At 38.3% G+C, this 17,691-nt stretch overlaps 1 protein-coding gene across 1 annotated transcript in view; it reads right to left on the bottom strand.

Annotated features, from left to right (window-relative positions):
• Positions 1-17,691, bottom strand: part of LOC130177456 (guanine nucleotide-binding protein G(s) subunit alpha-like) — a 34,073-nt gene that overhangs the window by 12,799 nt on the left and 3,583 nt on the right. The window contains exons 2-5 of the mRNA XM_056389227.1: positions 17,360-17,432; positions 14,187-14,241; positions 13,544-13,663; positions 6,277-6,374 (exon numbers count right to left, since the gene is read on the bottom strand). Coding sequence (XP_056245202.1) covers positions 6,277-6,374; positions 13,544-13,663; positions 14,187-14,241; positions 17,360-17,432 — 346 coding nt within the window. The remainder of the gene's footprint in view (positions 1-6,276; positions 6,375-13,543; positions 13,664-14,186; positions 14,242-17,359; positions 17,433-17,691) is intronic.

Below are 17,691 nucleotides of genomic sequence, written 5' to 3'. Positions count from 1 at the left end.
ATGAAAGAATTTAAGAGAAAATACAGAGAGAAATAAAGAAAAAGGAAGAGCAAAAAAAAAGAGGCAGGCAGACAAACAATAAAGACAGAGCATAGAGGGAAGAATACACACATAAAAAAGAAAATAAATTCAAAAAAGGACAAAATGAAGAGTTAACCAAAAATTACAAAACCAATGTCAGAAAGAAAGAGAAAATGAATGAAAGAGACTAAGGGAAAATAAAAATAATATAAGGGAAAGCGTATGACAAAAATACACACAGATTAAGAATGAACAAAAAAGAGACCAAAGAAAATAAAGGTAAGAAAGACAAAAAATATGAAAGACAAAGAAAGAAAGAAAGAAATAGAAAAGAAGGATAAAAAAAAGAAAGAAAGAACAGATAAGCAAAGACAGAAAGGAAAGAAAGGACAAAATAGAGAAAGAGAAAGAAAGAAAAGTAAACCTTGTACTGGGAACACTGGCCTGTTGAACAGCAGCTGAACACTGGGAGCGGCACAATCACTGAATACACAAAGCTTTCAGACAATCACAATACAGTCAGATGGCAGCGGCAGCAGCAGCAGCAGCAGCAGCAGCAGCAGCAAGTTTCCTAAAGACAGATGAGCTTGACTGAAACACTTGAAAGTACCTGACTCACGCTACACATCAGCACAGTCACAGCATGTTTCACATCTGCTGCCTGCACACACCTGCACATTTTTCAAACACATCTGAACATACTCAGAATAACACCACAATAAGATGACACTACCCCCACCCCCACGCCAAAAGAAATCAGTCTGTCTTCGCCATCCCTTATTCTCCCCTCACTCTCTTCCCCTCACTCCCTCACTCCTTGCGATGACTCAGAGACTCAATCCCAGCCATTTTCTGTCCCTGCTGAAACACCACTACATATCACAGAGAGAGAGAGAGAGAGAGAGAGAGAGAGAGAGAGAGAGAGAGAGGGGAGGAAGGAGAGGGGGAGAGGAGAGGGAAGAGGATGCTGGAGAAGTAAATCAGGGGGACTCCGGCACATGACGGCACATTATCGCAGGGACAAGATTTCAGAGAATCAACAGATAATAAACACGGCGGTAACGCTCGGCTGATATCACAGCCAGGCGACACATAACGCAAACAGACACAGATACAGAACGTATGGAGACGTTCCGTCACGTTCCTCCTCTCAGGTTCAGGTTTCTGTAAAACAGACACATACTTCAGTTTTATCTAAAGAGCTGGTTAGAGAGGGGGCTACCAAATGGATTCGCCCCATACATTAACCCAGTAAGGCAAGTCCTGTAGGCTACTACAGTAAAACTGGTCCCCAAAATAAGGGTTATTTTCTTATTGATGATATATTACTATTTCAAATAACTTAATTTTTACTCTATATAAAATGTCGACATATAGTGCAAAACATCCTCCACAAGTCACCGACAAAACAGTTTGTGTCTTTGGGTTTTGGATCCAAACAAAACAGAGAAAGGAAAAAATCATATTTGAGAAGGTGAAACCAATCGATGTTTGGCATTGTTGCTCGATAAATGACTTTTGAGTTAATCGACTGTACGGTTGGGCAACACAATAAGATGATATACAGTATACCATCGATATGAATTTGTCTTCCATTATAGATTTTGTCGTACCATTTATTCCACAGCATCTTCCCCTTTATAGGTTTTCTGCAGCGATCACCAAGCTGTTTGAAGACTTTTTCACACTCACACCAGTGGGGACAATAAGGATCTATAATTATGTATTAATTATGACTTTATTGACATGTTTATCACATTTTTTGTCAGTGCTTCTCGGCTGATTGATGGGTACATTAACCAATTAACACAAAATAAAGTTTTTTCTAAAATTGAAATTTGCCAATTAAGAGTTAATGACCTTATTAGCTACAGTGGCTAGCAGTAATAATAATAATAGTAATATCATTATAACAATATGTAATAACTGCCTCCCGTGCGCACAAAGCACTCTCGCATCAGTCCTGCTTGTAGTTTATAGATGTGTAAAGTCTCCTGACAGCCCACAGCCACATTAAAAATAAGTTATAACATATGTCTGTCTACAGCAAGAAAAAGACCTTTGTAAATGAAACGAAAGACTCGAAAGACGACCTTTTTTGAGGAAACTAATTTCAACACTTTTTGAGACAAAAAAACACTGTGTCACTTCGCACTGTATTTATTATGGCAAACAGTTCAAAAGCTGTAAAGGACATATGCATGTTATCAAGCTTCTTTCACATAACTTTGTTCACTGTCTGCAAAAACATAATCATGTGCAACGTTTTTTACTGGATGTGTTTTTCACAAGTTCCTCTTGGGCCAAGTGTTTGCCTTTATTTTGCTTTGTATATGCCACATTTAAAGGAATAGTTTGGTATTTTGGGAAAATGTACTTTGTTTGCTTTTTCGCAGAGAGACCGATGAGAAGATTGATGCCAAATATGAAGCTACAGCTGGCAGACGGCTAGCTTAGCTTACTAAGACTGGAAACAGGGGCAAACAGCTAGCCTGTAACAAAATCTGACAACCAGCACCTACTGAAGTTATTAACTAACATGGTGTATTTCATTTCTTTAGTTCTTACGTGTCAGATGTTTTATTTGATATAACACATCTTTAGGACAGATTTATTCAACAGTTTTATTTATTCAATTTCTTAATGCTAAATATGCATTAACCAATTCTTGCATGCGTTTTTTTGAAATCCTGATTCCCAACTACGAATCTGCAGCGTGTCTTCATTTGTAAACAAAAACAAAAGTCTGCAAGTCTTTAATGTTTAAAGGTTTTTAAAATCATTTTCATAGTGATGTGCTATAGATGATTCCTTGTGAGGAAAGATTTCTTCTCAGGATCTCAGACGTGATTTACAATTGAGAGGAATGCGCAAATATTTCAGGATCTCCGTGTATCCATACAGATATCCAAACATAGAAACCTGACAAACAGGCCTCGTCTTCTGGGACAAAACAAACCCTTTGCCTCTGTCACACTGTTAGGGGACACAGTCACACTGTTTGGACTTTAGTTATGTGAATTTCCAACAGTTACAGCAACCTATCCAGCAGCGTCTGAACTCAACACATCCACATGTGATCAAGGACAACAAACGTCCTTACTAACAAAAACTATAAAATGTGTCAGGAGGTGTTTAAACAGCAACAACAAAAAAAAAAAACCATCAGACAGGAGTATGACAGAGCATAAAAACATTCAGGGAAGCTTCAGTGACTTCCCTCTCGTCAAAGACGACAAAAGCATCAGTGCCCCATCAACTTCTTCTTCCCCTTTTTTAAAATCTTTATCATGACATGAATCGGATGATATTATTTGTTTGTTTTTTTTTTTTAAAGGGAGAGGGGTGGCCTTGACTTTTCCCGCCCTGATCGAGGGTTGACATTTTCATTTAATGCTAACAACCTTCATCAATAATGCTGAAGTTGCCTCTCTCCTAACACACACTCTCATTCTTTCTCCTTCTGCAGCCTGCCTGGGTTAAAAATAGCTCTCCCCTCTCTCTTTCTCTGCTTCTCCGTTTACATAAGCACACAGAGGGGGGAGGGGAGCACTTCCGGTCTGGCCACCCAGCCCAGCATCTGATCCATAACACTGGGGCTGCTGGGTGTGGGAGAGAGGAGAGGAGAGGAGAGGAGAGGAGAGGAGAGGAGAGGAGAGGAGAGGAGAGGAGAGGAGAGGAGAGGAGAGGAGAGGAGAGGAGAAGAGAGGAGAGATCCCGCAATGCAGGGAAGCCCTCTCTGTCTCTATTTCAATCTGTCTCTTCAGTCCTTTCAGTTTTTCAGTCGTTCTGTCTCTCCATTAGCTCGCAACTGTCTGTCCACAATCACATTTTTTCATTTTTTACAAGTAAGGTTTTTCATGATCATCTTACAGACAGCATGAACCCCCTCCCTCCAAAAACATACTGCAGGACACATACAGCAAGCAGCTAACACCTGTGGCCATGCACGGGGCCATGCATGCAGTGTAAGCTACAAGGTCACACAAAGTCAGCAGTGTAACGTAACTAAGTACATTTACTTAAGTATAGCACTGCAGCTAACAATTATTTCCATTATCGATTAATCTGAAGAGTATATCCATTGTTAATTGATTAACATTTGGTTTATAAAATTTCAGAAAACAATGAAGAATTTCTCACGGCCACATTTCCTAAAGCTCTGTTTTGTTGAACTAAAAGGTCAAAATTGCAACAATTAGTTGATTAGCAATCAATTATTAATCAGCAAATATTTTGATAATCAATTATAATCAAATATTATTTTTCAAGCAAAAAGCAAAAATTCCAATATTCACTGGTCGAAGTGTCTCAAATCTGAAGATTTCAGATCTTTGTCTTTTCTCTCTCCCATTAGTATCTCATGACCCCTCAGATTTATCTTGTGAGCCTTATGTTGGGCCTCAACCCGCAGGTTGGGAAACACTGAACTTTAAATAAAGTGGAGCAAAAATTATTAGGTGATTAATCGATCGGTTGAATTGGTAACTACTTTGATAAAATTAATTGTTGGAGTCATTCACAGCATATTCTCAGGTTGCAGCTTCAGAAATAGCAGGATTTGCCGCTTGTCTTTGCCATGTATGATACTAGAGTGAATATCTTCAGGTTTTGGAGTTTTGGTTGGACAAAACAAGACATTTATGATCTATGAAGTTGTAATTAGCATTTTTTTCACTATTTTTCAAAAATTTCTCAGGCTGAACGATTAATCGAAGAAACAATTGGCAGATTCACCGATAATTAAAATAAACGTTAGTTGCATTAGTTGCAATATAAAGTAGTTAAGACTGTCTCCAACCTGACCAGCTGCAAGAGTCAAATGTCACTTATGATTTGATGCATCAGTATTAACCACTCTGGTAATGTAAGTATGTCTTGAGTAGAAACACTGAGCACTTCTTCCAGCACTGTATAAAGTCACATGTTCAAAAAAACTCGACGACCTCACACATGCATGTCGACGCACCAGCACATACTGTACAGAAAACACTGTACACATGGAAGAGAATGAGCAAGCCTCCACCCTCAAACAGCCCTGGCTTCATGTGACCAATGCATGCCTTATAACAGAGGCAGGCCTGACTGAGATAAAAAGGCGGATAAGAATATAAATACAGGACAAGAAAGAAAGAAAGAAAGAAAGAAAGAAAGAATTCAGGAGTCAGTGGCGCTAGGACACAATCTGAGTGTCACCAACAACATACAACATACACACACAACCTTGAGGTCATTAGCAAGACCGCTAACTAGCATGCAACCCAATAGAGGGCAGCTCAATATACACCAGGACAATCTGCTAACGAGCACCACTAAATCTTAAAGGATTCGTCTCTGTGATGTGTGACCAAAACGAACACCAACAATAAACTGATCCTACTAATAAGTATCAAACATCGCCTGTGTTACCACTGCCTGGTACAGTCATTCCTCTGTGCCATAGACCTCCATTGTTTAAGAGTCTACAGTCCCGCTCTAGTCAGGCTCTATGAGGCTAAACCAGCAGTGATTTGAGCTGACTGATAATGTCATAATGTTCATATGTGCACAATGACAATGCTAACATACCGATGTTAAGCGGGGCCTACCATCTTAGCTTAGCATGCTAGCATGCTAACGTTTGCAAATAATTACAGCTGATAAACAGAAGTAAACCAAAGTATTGAACAGTTTGAAATTCTGACCCAATGATGACGCTAGATGATAACTCAGACCACAAAAGATGTTACAGTACATCCTCTGTAACAAATCTAATGGCAATCCATTCAATATTTGTCAAGATATTTCCATATTTTTCATGACTTTTATAGATTTATGTCTCCCAGATGTGCCACAGGGTGGGTAAGTCGAGAAGTATTGTGATACACTAACACATTATTGGTTCTGGTGTTAAAAGATACTTTTACAATACTATTTACGATCACTGAAGATTCCCAGCTTTATGTTTTAAATAGTAACATAATTTTTATTCCCCATTTGAACATCTGATGAACCAAACTAGAGAAAGATTAGAAGTCCATGTCTAGCGTTCACTGTCACCTCATGAACCTTGACACCTTGCATTCACATAAACCACATGGCAAAACACCCAAACACCCAAACAGTCCCACAGCGTGCACTCTAAATTTGTGGTGAGCATATTTAGATGTGTGAACTCAACAGCCAAAGAGAGAAAGGGGAAGCACGCCTTTGTGAGCCCGTTGAAAATATGTTTAAATGCTAGTGTATAAGTCGAGGTGAATGAATGAGACTTACTACTGTGCACAGTCGATGAGCTGATATTCATTGGACCTTTCCCAGCAGGCCCGCACACCCTCGTCCTGCCAGAGGATCTTTGCATGGTCATAAAACTCCTGGAAAGAGAAAGAGAGATCGGGATGAACAACATACCACACCTACAAATAACTGCAAGTCTGGCTCTGAAATAAAGACTTGATATCACGAAAAGAGGTCGAGCAAAAGTGCAGAGTATGTGCGAGTAAAACAGGAATCTTTAACAGAAATAACAGCTGTGAGTCTGAATGTGCCATCCCAAAAACTCTCATTTTGATCTTTCACTTTTTCTGGGCTTTCCATAGAAGAGAGGATCCATTAGTCAATCAACAGAAAATTAATTAGTAAGTATTCCAACAATTAAATAACCTTAAGGTTCAGACTTCTTAAATGTGAGGATGTGATGCATTTTCTTTATCATACATGACAGCAAACTCAACATATTTGAGTTTTAGACTGCTGGTTGGACAAAACAAGACACTTGAGGACGTCAAGAACAAATGTTGGAACTTTCATGAGACATTTTATGAACAAAACTATTAACCAATTAATCATGAAAACAACCAGCATTACTCAAGTTTTAATTAAAGCATTAATCGATGATCAAAATAACCGTCGGTTGCAGCCCTAAGGACAGGAGATGGGAAGAGAAGAAAAAATACCGCTGAAAAAGTTGTTCACAATCAAACATAAACGAAACTGCACGCAGCAGTAAATGATCCATTTCAAATGAAAGAGCTGAGCTCTAGTTGGTATCTCTGGCTTACGGCCGTTATTTCTTGTCCGGATCTCGACGGGTGAAAACTTCTCAAGACAGATGGAAGGAGGCAGTGATATTCCCTAGCTTAGTTTGGGAGTTTAAGGCCGGCTGGGAGAGGAGCAGCAGATGAGCGGGCTCTGACAGAGGCAGGAAACAGAACAGTTCACCGAGTTCATGAAGAAACGGAGAGCTTTGTACTGACACAAGGCTCGGCTGTCACTACGCAGGGGCCTATCTCCTCACTACGATCTTCAGTTGGTCACATTCAACGCGGTCGGGCACAAATAAGCCATTATGAGCCCGAGAGTTAAACTGTATACTCTTAAAAGATACTTCATTCAGCTGAGGGTAAGCAGGATTTAGCAATGCCAATGTCAGTGACAGATACGGATGCATGAATGTGACGAGGTGACGCTTCCATGTAAAACTACAAGTGTTGCTTGTCATTAACCACAACACAATGTTGTCAAACAGGAGGAACGCTGATACGTCAATTCTTCACAGTAGTTGCCTGTAATAAGATAGAAGGCAATCTAATACCGGTTTCATGTTAGACGGACAAAACAAGACTTTTTTTTTTTTACCCATTAATCTATACTGAAAATAATCGTTAGCTGCAGCATTAATGACAATAACTAATAATATTGTTAATTAATTATTGAACAGAGTCTGGACATGGGTAAGCAGCACAAAATGGATGGATGAATGGATGAATTATTGAATGAAAGAATGGATGAACTAACAGATTAAAAATTTAAAGTCCATATAGTCACCTTCCTAAAATAATGGCCTAAGTCATGTTTTGACAAAAATGTTTTTTTTGCCTAAATCACCCCCTCATGATGCTGGCCACCTCTGGTAAAATCGCCTGAATCCTCAGTTGAGGGGAACATGCAATTCTACCCCCGGTTGTATAATGGCCTATGTCAAAAGTGTGACTCTTTTGTTGAGTTTTTTGTGTTTCCTGAAAAACCTGAAAAAATGACTTAGGCCATTATTTTAAGAGGGTGTCGATATATGAATGTGTATCAATGATGTATATCCAGACATCTGGAAAATTGCGCTGGGGACTTTCCAGACAGTTTCTGCTAAAGAAAATGGAAACAGGACTTTGTGACATGAAGTGGGAACTGAACAGAAACAATGAGCTGATTAACTGATCTAGAGAAAATGAATCAGAAACTATTTTAATAAATCGATTTCATAATTAATATAATATAGGCTATTTTAATATATCTTTGGCATGTCATTCAGACAAAACAAACAATTTCAAGACATCACCCTGGGTTGTAGGAGTTATCATTCACACAGTTTCTGACATTCAAACAATTAATCAAGAACAAAAAAAAAATTTCAGATTAACATAAACAATAGTTGCAGCTCAAGTTAAGTTTAACAGTTGCTATCTAATAATTAAAAGGCAGCAAGAAAAACTATTTTATTTAATCTGAATGAATCTACTGAACACAGTAGTCGAGCGCCAAAACTAGTACAGAGGAGTGTCAATGATACAAAAAACAACAGGTCAATGTTTCACACACGACTTTAAAGACTGACAAACCTAATTAACTAGTCAATAAATCAAACAAAATCAACACAAATTTCAGTGTGTAACCAAAGTGATTTTTGTTTTTCTACTTAAGGAGGAAGGAATCAGGAATCAAGTACCAGACTCACCACAGAATAATAAAGAAACACAATGAATTTTCAAGAGCGGAGGTCAACAAGGTCAACAAGGTCAACTCCAGGCTTTTCCATCGGTTTCTCTCTGTAACCGCTTCATTTGAAAAAGAAATCTTTTTCTTTCGTAAAGTTTATTCATAGCCACGTGTCCAATTCAATTCGTGGAGTGTGACAGAATTTTAAATTAAGAAATATCTGAGAAGCTGGCCTGTCCACAGACACCCTGCATGCAGAAATCATGTGATTTATTTGATTTGAATTAAATTCCATTTATAGAATTGGGTTGAGGAAAATGTATTTTGCGGACTCCACCAGGTGATGTATCAGTGGTATGATTTCACTTACTGTATATTGGGCTGTTGGGTTTTTTTTTGCGGTTAACCAGGATTCACAGAGAAAAAGAAGTCTGTCAATTTCTCACACTCTCTGTACAAATTTGATACATGTTTTTGTGTTATTTAAATAAAAGTAGGGATACATTGATGCCATATGCCACATTGGTATAGGCCCAACACTGACCTTATTAAACAGATCTGGTGTCAAACTTTGGTTAAAAAAAAATCTCAGCTTTTTAGATAACAGTTGAAAGATAACGCCTTATTTTAGTCCCATAATTAACAGGTATTTATTTTTTATTATTTGATATTTCGCTGTTAATTACAAGGATATTTCCCAGAACGGCCTTGGTACTAATTATAAGGGAAAGCTACTACAGTTATTAAGTACCTGATTTTTATATTCATGTTCATAAAAAAAAGAAAAAAAAAGAAAGAAAAAAAAGGAAATTATATAGGTGGTAAGTAAATATATATACGTCCATATCCATCAGTTTCCAAGAAAAACTTACAAAACTTCTTCATTCTTAAATGTAAAATGTGCCACAGGGAGTCACTTTGTTTTTTTTACTGAGTCAAGCATGGAGTGTGTTTTACTTGCTGATTGTCATGTCAGTTTGAAACTGATAAAACAGCTGAAAACGACAGGAAATGCAATTCAACCAATACGCAGAGGAGTCGTCAATTAAATGAATATTCACAGATCACCAAGCAGATCTATAATATATGGATGTTCTGAAGAATCCAAATAAAAAATTGTTTTTTTGTTTTTTTTTTTAACTTGAATATAATGAGCGAACACTTTTTTTCTGTAAGGAAATATATTTTATTGATCCAGTCCTATTTCATGCTGACGTCTTCCATCTGCAGTTCAAATCGCCTTCACAGAGCGAGTACCTCAATTTGATGCTGAGCAATTGTGAGATTTTGGACGTATCTCAAGGAACTAGGAATTGCATTTTAAAATTTCTCCGCACATTCACTACAACCAACTCTAAGAGACATTCAAGACTTTAGAAGCTCTGCTACAGTATGTGAAGGGTTAGGAGAGTGTTGTATGTATATACACAACATCTACAGCCTGGAAGAGGGATCCCTCTTTAAGGATAGAGGGTGTCTTCGCTGTACTGCAGTGGGAGCAGGACAGGTGAGCCTCTCAGCAATCAGTCTGCAAAGGAATAAAAACTTTTTTCTTTTTTTTTTTTAACTTGCAAAAAAATGTGGTCCATTCTATTATTAATATATTAGGAGAAAAATATTTTTGGTGGATAATAACTAGGAGGATTATTGATTAGACACAAAGCTCTAAGGGAAATCAAGAAGAGACTTCGGAGATTCAATCCAGGCCTTGTGTTTATTCTCTCTGTCTCTTCCTCCCCTGCTGAAGGCAGAGTCAACCAGTCCAACTGGTTTCCAGTAGGCCCTAAGGCCAGGCGAGGGGGAGCGGGAAGAGGAGGAGGAGGAGGAGGAGGAGGAGGAGGAGGAGGAGGAGGAGGAGGAGGAGGAGGAGGAGGAGGAGGAGGAGGAGGAGGAGATGGTGGAGGAGTTAGAGGAGAGGCTGAGGCTAAAAGTTTTTTACTCTACTCTCTTTCCTAAACAACCACCCATTCCCTTCAGCAGGAAGAATCAGTTAAGACAGAGCCAAACTTTTTGCCTCATACTTCATTTTAAACTTTAGCTTCAAGTAACCAGCCACTGTTTCAAATAACAGCAGTGACTCTGCAACTTCAACAGCATTAGCACCTCGTTTGCACCTGCTCCAACCCTCCGCACCACACATGAAAGAGACCAAACTCAGTGTGAGATCAAAGTGCGAGTGCTGGTCTTCCCCCTCCACAGAGACCCTGCAGGTCTTCAGTGGAAGTCTAGTGACGGCCTGACAGCCCGAGGGAAGGGTCAGCTCGAGATAGGCCCGCATAATAAATTTGCCATGACGTAACAGAGACAGCATCAGGAGACTTCCTTTTGCTTACACACAAATACACACACACTTCACTGGAAATTCAGCTGCTAAAGACTAAGATACTGTAAAAAACAAAAAACAAAAAACAAGGCAGACACAACGCTCTTCTTCCTCTGCAGAACAATTCCCATATTAGAAAACAATTAAAATGATATTTAACGACCTAAATAATGTTACACATTTTCTTTCTTTCATTCTCTACTTATGTTTGACAATATTACATCAGTAGATACAGCTCGATTAAAACTTCTTTTCATTTGAAAAAACAAAACAAAACATGAAATATCAGAAGTTTTGTACCAATTTAGAAATTTGAACAGGTCCCCTTTGAAAACCTTTGATCTTAACTAGAATTTAAAATACATAAACTGAGTTTATAATGATATGTGAGGTGAAAGAGATTAAAAATATCTCCATTACGTTTGTTCAAGGACTAAATCAAATGCATGATCTTTCATTTACATACTGAAAAATGGCAATGTTTTATTTCAGAAAAACAGAGCTGCAAATAATTCATTTTCATTATCGATTAATCTGCCGAGTATTTTCTCGATTAATTGTTTTATCATGTGTCTACAAAATGTCAGAAAATAGTGAAAAACACCTGTCACCTAAAGCACAACATGATATACTGAAATGTCTTGTTTTGTCCAACCGGCTGTCCAAAAATATTAAATCATACAATGATATAAAACAGAGAAAAGCAGCAAATCCTCACATGTAACAATCTGGACCCAGGAAATGTTTCGCATTTTTGTTAAAAAAAAAAAAAAAAAAAAGCCTTAAAAGACAAATCAATTATTTATTTATTTTTGTTGATCAACTAATCAATTAATGAACTAAATTGTTTCAGCTCGATTGAAATGTTTCATCACTGATGCAACAGTTTATCCCCCAGATTTTTATGAGCAGCGTTAAGTTGTGTTGAGAACTGACAGCACTCAGTTTAACAGTGCTTTGTGACAGTCTTATTACCGTTTGTGAGAGCTGATCAATGGACTCGTTAATCGAACTGATGTATAACTTCTTTTAACGATGGTGTTGTGCGGGAGTACAACTTCAGTTTGGGTCTTTTGGCCATGCTGTTTTACCTGAACTACTGTGAAGTCCACAGGACCTCCTTACATAATTTTCAAAAACTACATCCAAAAGGAACGACACACATTCTGTCGCTCCAGGTCAGACCCCTGTCCCTGCAGAGCTGAACAGTATCACCCGCAGATGTTATCAGGACGCTCTCAGCTTAACCGTCTAAAACGGGGTAAAATTTATTTGATCAGCTGATCCTTAACATCAGTTTTAAACTCTGAAAATGATCCAGAAGACGTCGGTAAATTAATAGATAAATATGGTCCAGCAGTGGGGCCTGCAGCGGCTGCCTGACAGGCCGCCGGGAGCAGACGGCAGCTCAGGGGGAATCCCTCAGAGTCTCTGTGTTTCTGGAGGACAAGTCCCTCTTGACACATTTAGGATTATTACAGACAATCAGTGTTAATAGGCGGTGTGGATCTCTCAGGTGAGAGGCTCATTCAATTGACAGCCTCCCAAGCGGGAGCACACCTGCTAATTACTGAATCACTGCGCAAACACGCCAGGCAGACGCATAAAGGCTGCTGTGTGAGGTACCTCACTCACCTACGGCACACCTATCCAGGAGACCTGCTCAGCGGGCTGGAGTTCAGGCTCTGAGACATTGTACAGCAGCTACATTAAAATTTTTATACCAATGTTACGATAAAACACCTGATAAATATTTATTGATGAAATAAATCTGCATAAACGTAGCTGATTTGCATTATCAGCTGGATTGTATAAACCAGGCTGCTATGAAGATTTGCAACTTCATTTTAAAAAATAGAATTAAGTTTATTGCTGCAGCTAATTAACAATTATTTGCACTATCAATTCATCTACAGATGATTCATTTGGTTGATAAATATCCCAAAATTTTGAAAAATGCACCTCACAATCTGTAAGTTTACATATTTAAATGCCTTATTTTGACAACAGTCCAAAACCAAAACATTTTCAGTTAAATATGACAAAACCAGCAAATATTCACATTTAAGGCTGTGAAAACTAATAATTTTGAAATCAATAATAAAAATCAATTTACTATCAAAATTGCTGCAGATTAATATTTGTCAATAATTGTTTCAGCTTTGATTAAGTTAAATACAAAATAACCGATTGAAGGACCTGCAGCAGTGATGCTGGGTTAAACACTAAACACAAAAACTGTGAACAAAGTGCAGCACCAGTTAGTGAAATCACATATAAATGTGCAATAAGTTTTGCTTCAGCTGTTGGTCCATTCATTATAAACTGTCTTTGGTAATAAAATGTAAGACTTTGATGACAGAGCACTTTCATGGACCTCCAGGTGACATGAGACTAAAGTGGCTGTTAAGATTAAATCGGAGTTGATGAGTTGAAAAAGGAATGAGACAAACTGCTATAGAAATCAGAGCGAGCCAACGTATCTCAAAGAAATAAAGTGCAACTTACCGAAGGAAACTCAAAATCCTTCTGGTTTACTTGGTTCAGGACATATTCGATTCGGGTTTGGTTTGCAGGACAGGCTAACTGGCAGGGCGGTGTGAGCGTATTCATGGCGGCCACAATCGTCTGCATGGAGAGGACAGGGGAAGAAAATGTGACACAACAATTAATATAAAAACTTATCGACAGTGAGACATTTGTAGTACAACAGGGTGAACAATCAGCCCTTCCACATCTACGTTTCTTGAGCAGCTTCATGTCAGCGCTACTGTATATAATCATTTTTAAGGAAAAAGTTTATTACTCGATATTTTAAAAGCATTCTGAAAACTGTCAGTTGTTAAGCAAAGATCTCTTATTGCCCAACAACGTCAGTGATAATTTATAACCACTTTGACTTTTATGCTTTTAAGTAGTTTTTATAGATAATTGATTAATTTTCACAGGACACAGGTTGTGTTGTGGTCCATGATTGTTCCTTTTTTCTTGATTTTCTGTCTTATTATTCTCTTATAGTGTCACAAATTATCAGATCTCTTTATCGTAGCTGCTACCATGATAAGTGCTAGAAACAGTAAAAAAAAAAAAAAAAAAAATCTCAAACATCAGATGTTATCATTTAAAATGGGTCAAAAGTTCAATTTCTTACCTCTATAGCTTCTTTAATGTTGTTTTTAATATCATGAATTTTCTGTTTTTTCTCCCTGTGAAGAACAAAGACAAACTCATGTTATTTTATTTCTGTACAGCTTGAAAAAAAACACCAATTATTCCAGAAATAATGGTAAAGAAATGTTTTGTTTCTTCTGTTTTTGCAGTTGGTTCAGTAGGAATGTGCTGTGTAACACAAACTCCTCCAGCATCTTTTTGTCAGCTTGGAGGTAAATTATATCAGACATCAGTGTTATGGCTGCTGCAGGTGCAGATACCTTTATTTTGCTGACCAGGTGCAAGTCCTGAGTTTTGTGCACTTGCTGATCCCATATGAGAACAGCAGAACTGAGCAATTTTTAACTTCAACCTACCATGAGCACAAAGCAGAATCCAAAGTATTGGCCAATACAATGATAGGCTCCTTATTTTGTCCATTTATTGTTGTAAAGACAAACTGAGTTTCAGCATCACCACACAGCATGGCGCTCAGGTTATGCAACCTGTGGGCTTCACTGATAACCAGTAGTAAAGGTCTGACGTCACTCAGGTCTTTCAGAAACCAGCGCTGCCAGTGTAAGTGTTAAATTCTTTCAAATGTCCTGACAAAAGACAAGTTTGACTATTGAAACTCAGGATTTGATACTGAAATTCCCCCAAATGAAACAACCTCAGAGCTGTTTACACAATCAGGAACCTGGATGGTGTGATTTCTTCATCTGAAACAACTCAGGATATTTCAGAGCAACACGCTACTAAGCATTACGTGCCCCGTATGTGAGCACAGTTGTGTTACAGTATATTTTGTTCACATTTCAGCAGCAGTGAAAAGAAGACGGACATAAAGTCTACCACACACATTTCAAATGAAAAGCACAGATGAGTATCTTCTGATAATGAATGTGTTCTGTCCAAAGTGACTTTGCCGAAAAAGTGACACTATCAGCATCACAGCATGCTGCTGTAATCGAAACGTAAGCCTGACTAAGGATATCGCAGAGGACAACACCAAGTTTCAGCTTGGAAACGCTGTTTAGATTTCCTAAATGGAAAAGTCTCTCTTTGTTAGTGAACATCTTTAACTGTCTGTTTTTGTTTGGTTTCACTGACGAAGTGAAATATCTCCATATTTCTCACCTCATACCTCAATTTCAATCATGTGAAAACGGATTAGATGTGACAACTGGTGCTTTCAGACGATACTCAAGACGTTTAAAGAATCATCATCATTAATCATGTGGAAGGAAGTCTTGTATAATTTTTTTTGGCCTGATCAGTCGATTCATCACTTAATTGATAGAATAGGCAAAAATAAATAAATCAGCAACTATTTTGATAACTGATTAATCGTACAGCAGTACGACCAAAGACACAAAGACAAACTAGCACCCCACCAAAATAACAAAACAGAACAGAACACCCACTTGCCATGACAAATCTCTTCTCACTTTAACTCTCAACTCCTTCCATCTCCTATTTTACTGTGTCACTCCCTATCGTCTCCTCCTGCCCTCATCCTCTTCATCCTCCCAGCACCTTGCACAGACTGGTGGCACCGACCTACACCCGGAGGGGAAACCCAGCAAGGTTAAATCCCCTGGCCCAAAGAGAGCAACAAACCCCGGAGGCTAAATGCGACCGGGGAGTCACAGCCGACTATGGGTTTGTCATTACACCAGAACGTCTGTGTCTGTGAGGAGCATCTGTTCGACATGACCCAAAAATAAGCACATGATGATGCCCAACTCCTCCTGATCCTACTCCAAAACCCCTTTCTAGGAAACAGACGATTAAGAATAGAAAAATGTGACTTTTGTTTCCATTGCATCAACATGGTGGGATTGGGTTTTAGGAAATTCACAAGAAAGGGTGGCTTGAAAGCACCCAGGGCAATGTTTCCATGAAAACCTGAAACAGATAAATGCATTCTTCTTGCGTCACGCAACTTTGACTATTTACTCCAAAACACTACAAAAATCTGTCCAAAACATTTGACTTCATTTTCTTTATTGGACCATATTGTTCAGTTTCTTAAAACAATGACAAGTGTCCGTCTCCTCCCTGCCAATGGAAGAAAATAAATATACTAGCAAAGCAAGTTATACATCCTCATGTCTACAAATTCACTGTGAATTCTTCTATGAATAACCAGCACGATTATATATCAGTGTCATATTACAAAAATAAGGAAGAAAATGTCTCCACTTCCTGACTGAGGACGACAGCTGCTAATTGACATTACACTGGCCAAACTGTCCCAGGACACAAGTAAACATATTTCAGAACAAAAAGATGATCAAATTCTGTTTTACTGTCTGAACAAGAACTAAAAACATTTCCAAAGCTGCTCTATTATTCTTTACCAGGAAAAGCAATTTGTATTGTGACAAAATGGTAAAAAAAAAAAAAAAAGGGAAGAAAGAAGCTCATCACAAGTTCATCATATGCCTTGTTTTGTCCACTCAACTGTCCAAACCCCAAAGAAATTTAATTTACTTTGACATCAGCTGAATAGATCTGATATAAACACACTGAAAAACAGTGACTGCTTCTATGTGAGAAGCTGAAACCACAGGATATTGACATTTTTGCATGAAAAATAACTGCAATGGCAACTATTTATTTTAATCAACAATTTCAGCTCTATTGTGTGATGTAGCATGATGGTAAAATTACAGTTTAAAGATTAAGATGCACAAGTTATACGTGCCAAAATACAATGTGAATATTGAATCCATCCAGCCTCTTTCACAGACTAAATCTTGTGACTTGTCTCGACTGTGTTTCTGTCTTCTAAAAGCCACGTTGTTTGTTGATGTCCTGATGACATCACTCAACCATTTTTGACAATTTTACATTTTAAACTTCCTTAATAACTTTTTAGTGAGGGAAGTGGACATGGACTGCCTCTACCTGCTTGGCATCAGCGTCACTAAAGGTCTTGTCCTATCATTTGTATTTTCTGAAAGCATCAATTGTCCTCCCCCGAATCACGTCATCACATTGAATGAAGGATGTAACAAATATTTTCATACCTGATCCTGTCAAAACCAGAACAGCGTGTGTGTGTGTGTGTGTGTGTGTGTGTGCGTGTGTGTGTGTGTGTGTGTGTAGTGAACTGAATGTGCTGTAGGTGTGCGGAGATACAGAATGAGGTAAACCAACACTTACTCTGCGTTGAAGCCATTAACATGCAATATTCGCATCTGTTTGACTATCGTGCTTTTCCCGGATTCACCGGCTCCTGAAAGCAGAAAGAGGAAAGGAAGATGTTTATAATCGTACAAAACTCCTTTAAAAAAAAAAAAAAAAAAATACCCAAGGCGAGTATCCATCTGAACATGGTGGATGATGGTTTAAAACATGTCACTGGATCCCTGGAGGAAAAAGCATTTTAGTGGCTTGGTGGAACATCAGAAAAATAGAAGATGAAGGCGAGGAGCTACAAACTTCATGCCTAAGATTTTATCCACAAGTGATTTGAATGTCAGGGCTTTGTTTCT

This window comes from Seriola aureovittata, chromosome 2 (genome assembly GCF_021018895.1).
Source record: "Seriola aureovittata isolate HTS-2021-v1 ecotype China chromosome 2, ASM2101889v1, whole genome shotgun sequence".
Taxonomy (NCBI): Eukaryota; Metazoa; Chordata; class Actinopteri; order Carangiformes; family Carangidae; genus Seriola; species Seriola aureovittata.
Note: the sequence above shows the minus strand (reverse complement) of the source record. Positions and strands in the feature narration are given on the sequence as shown.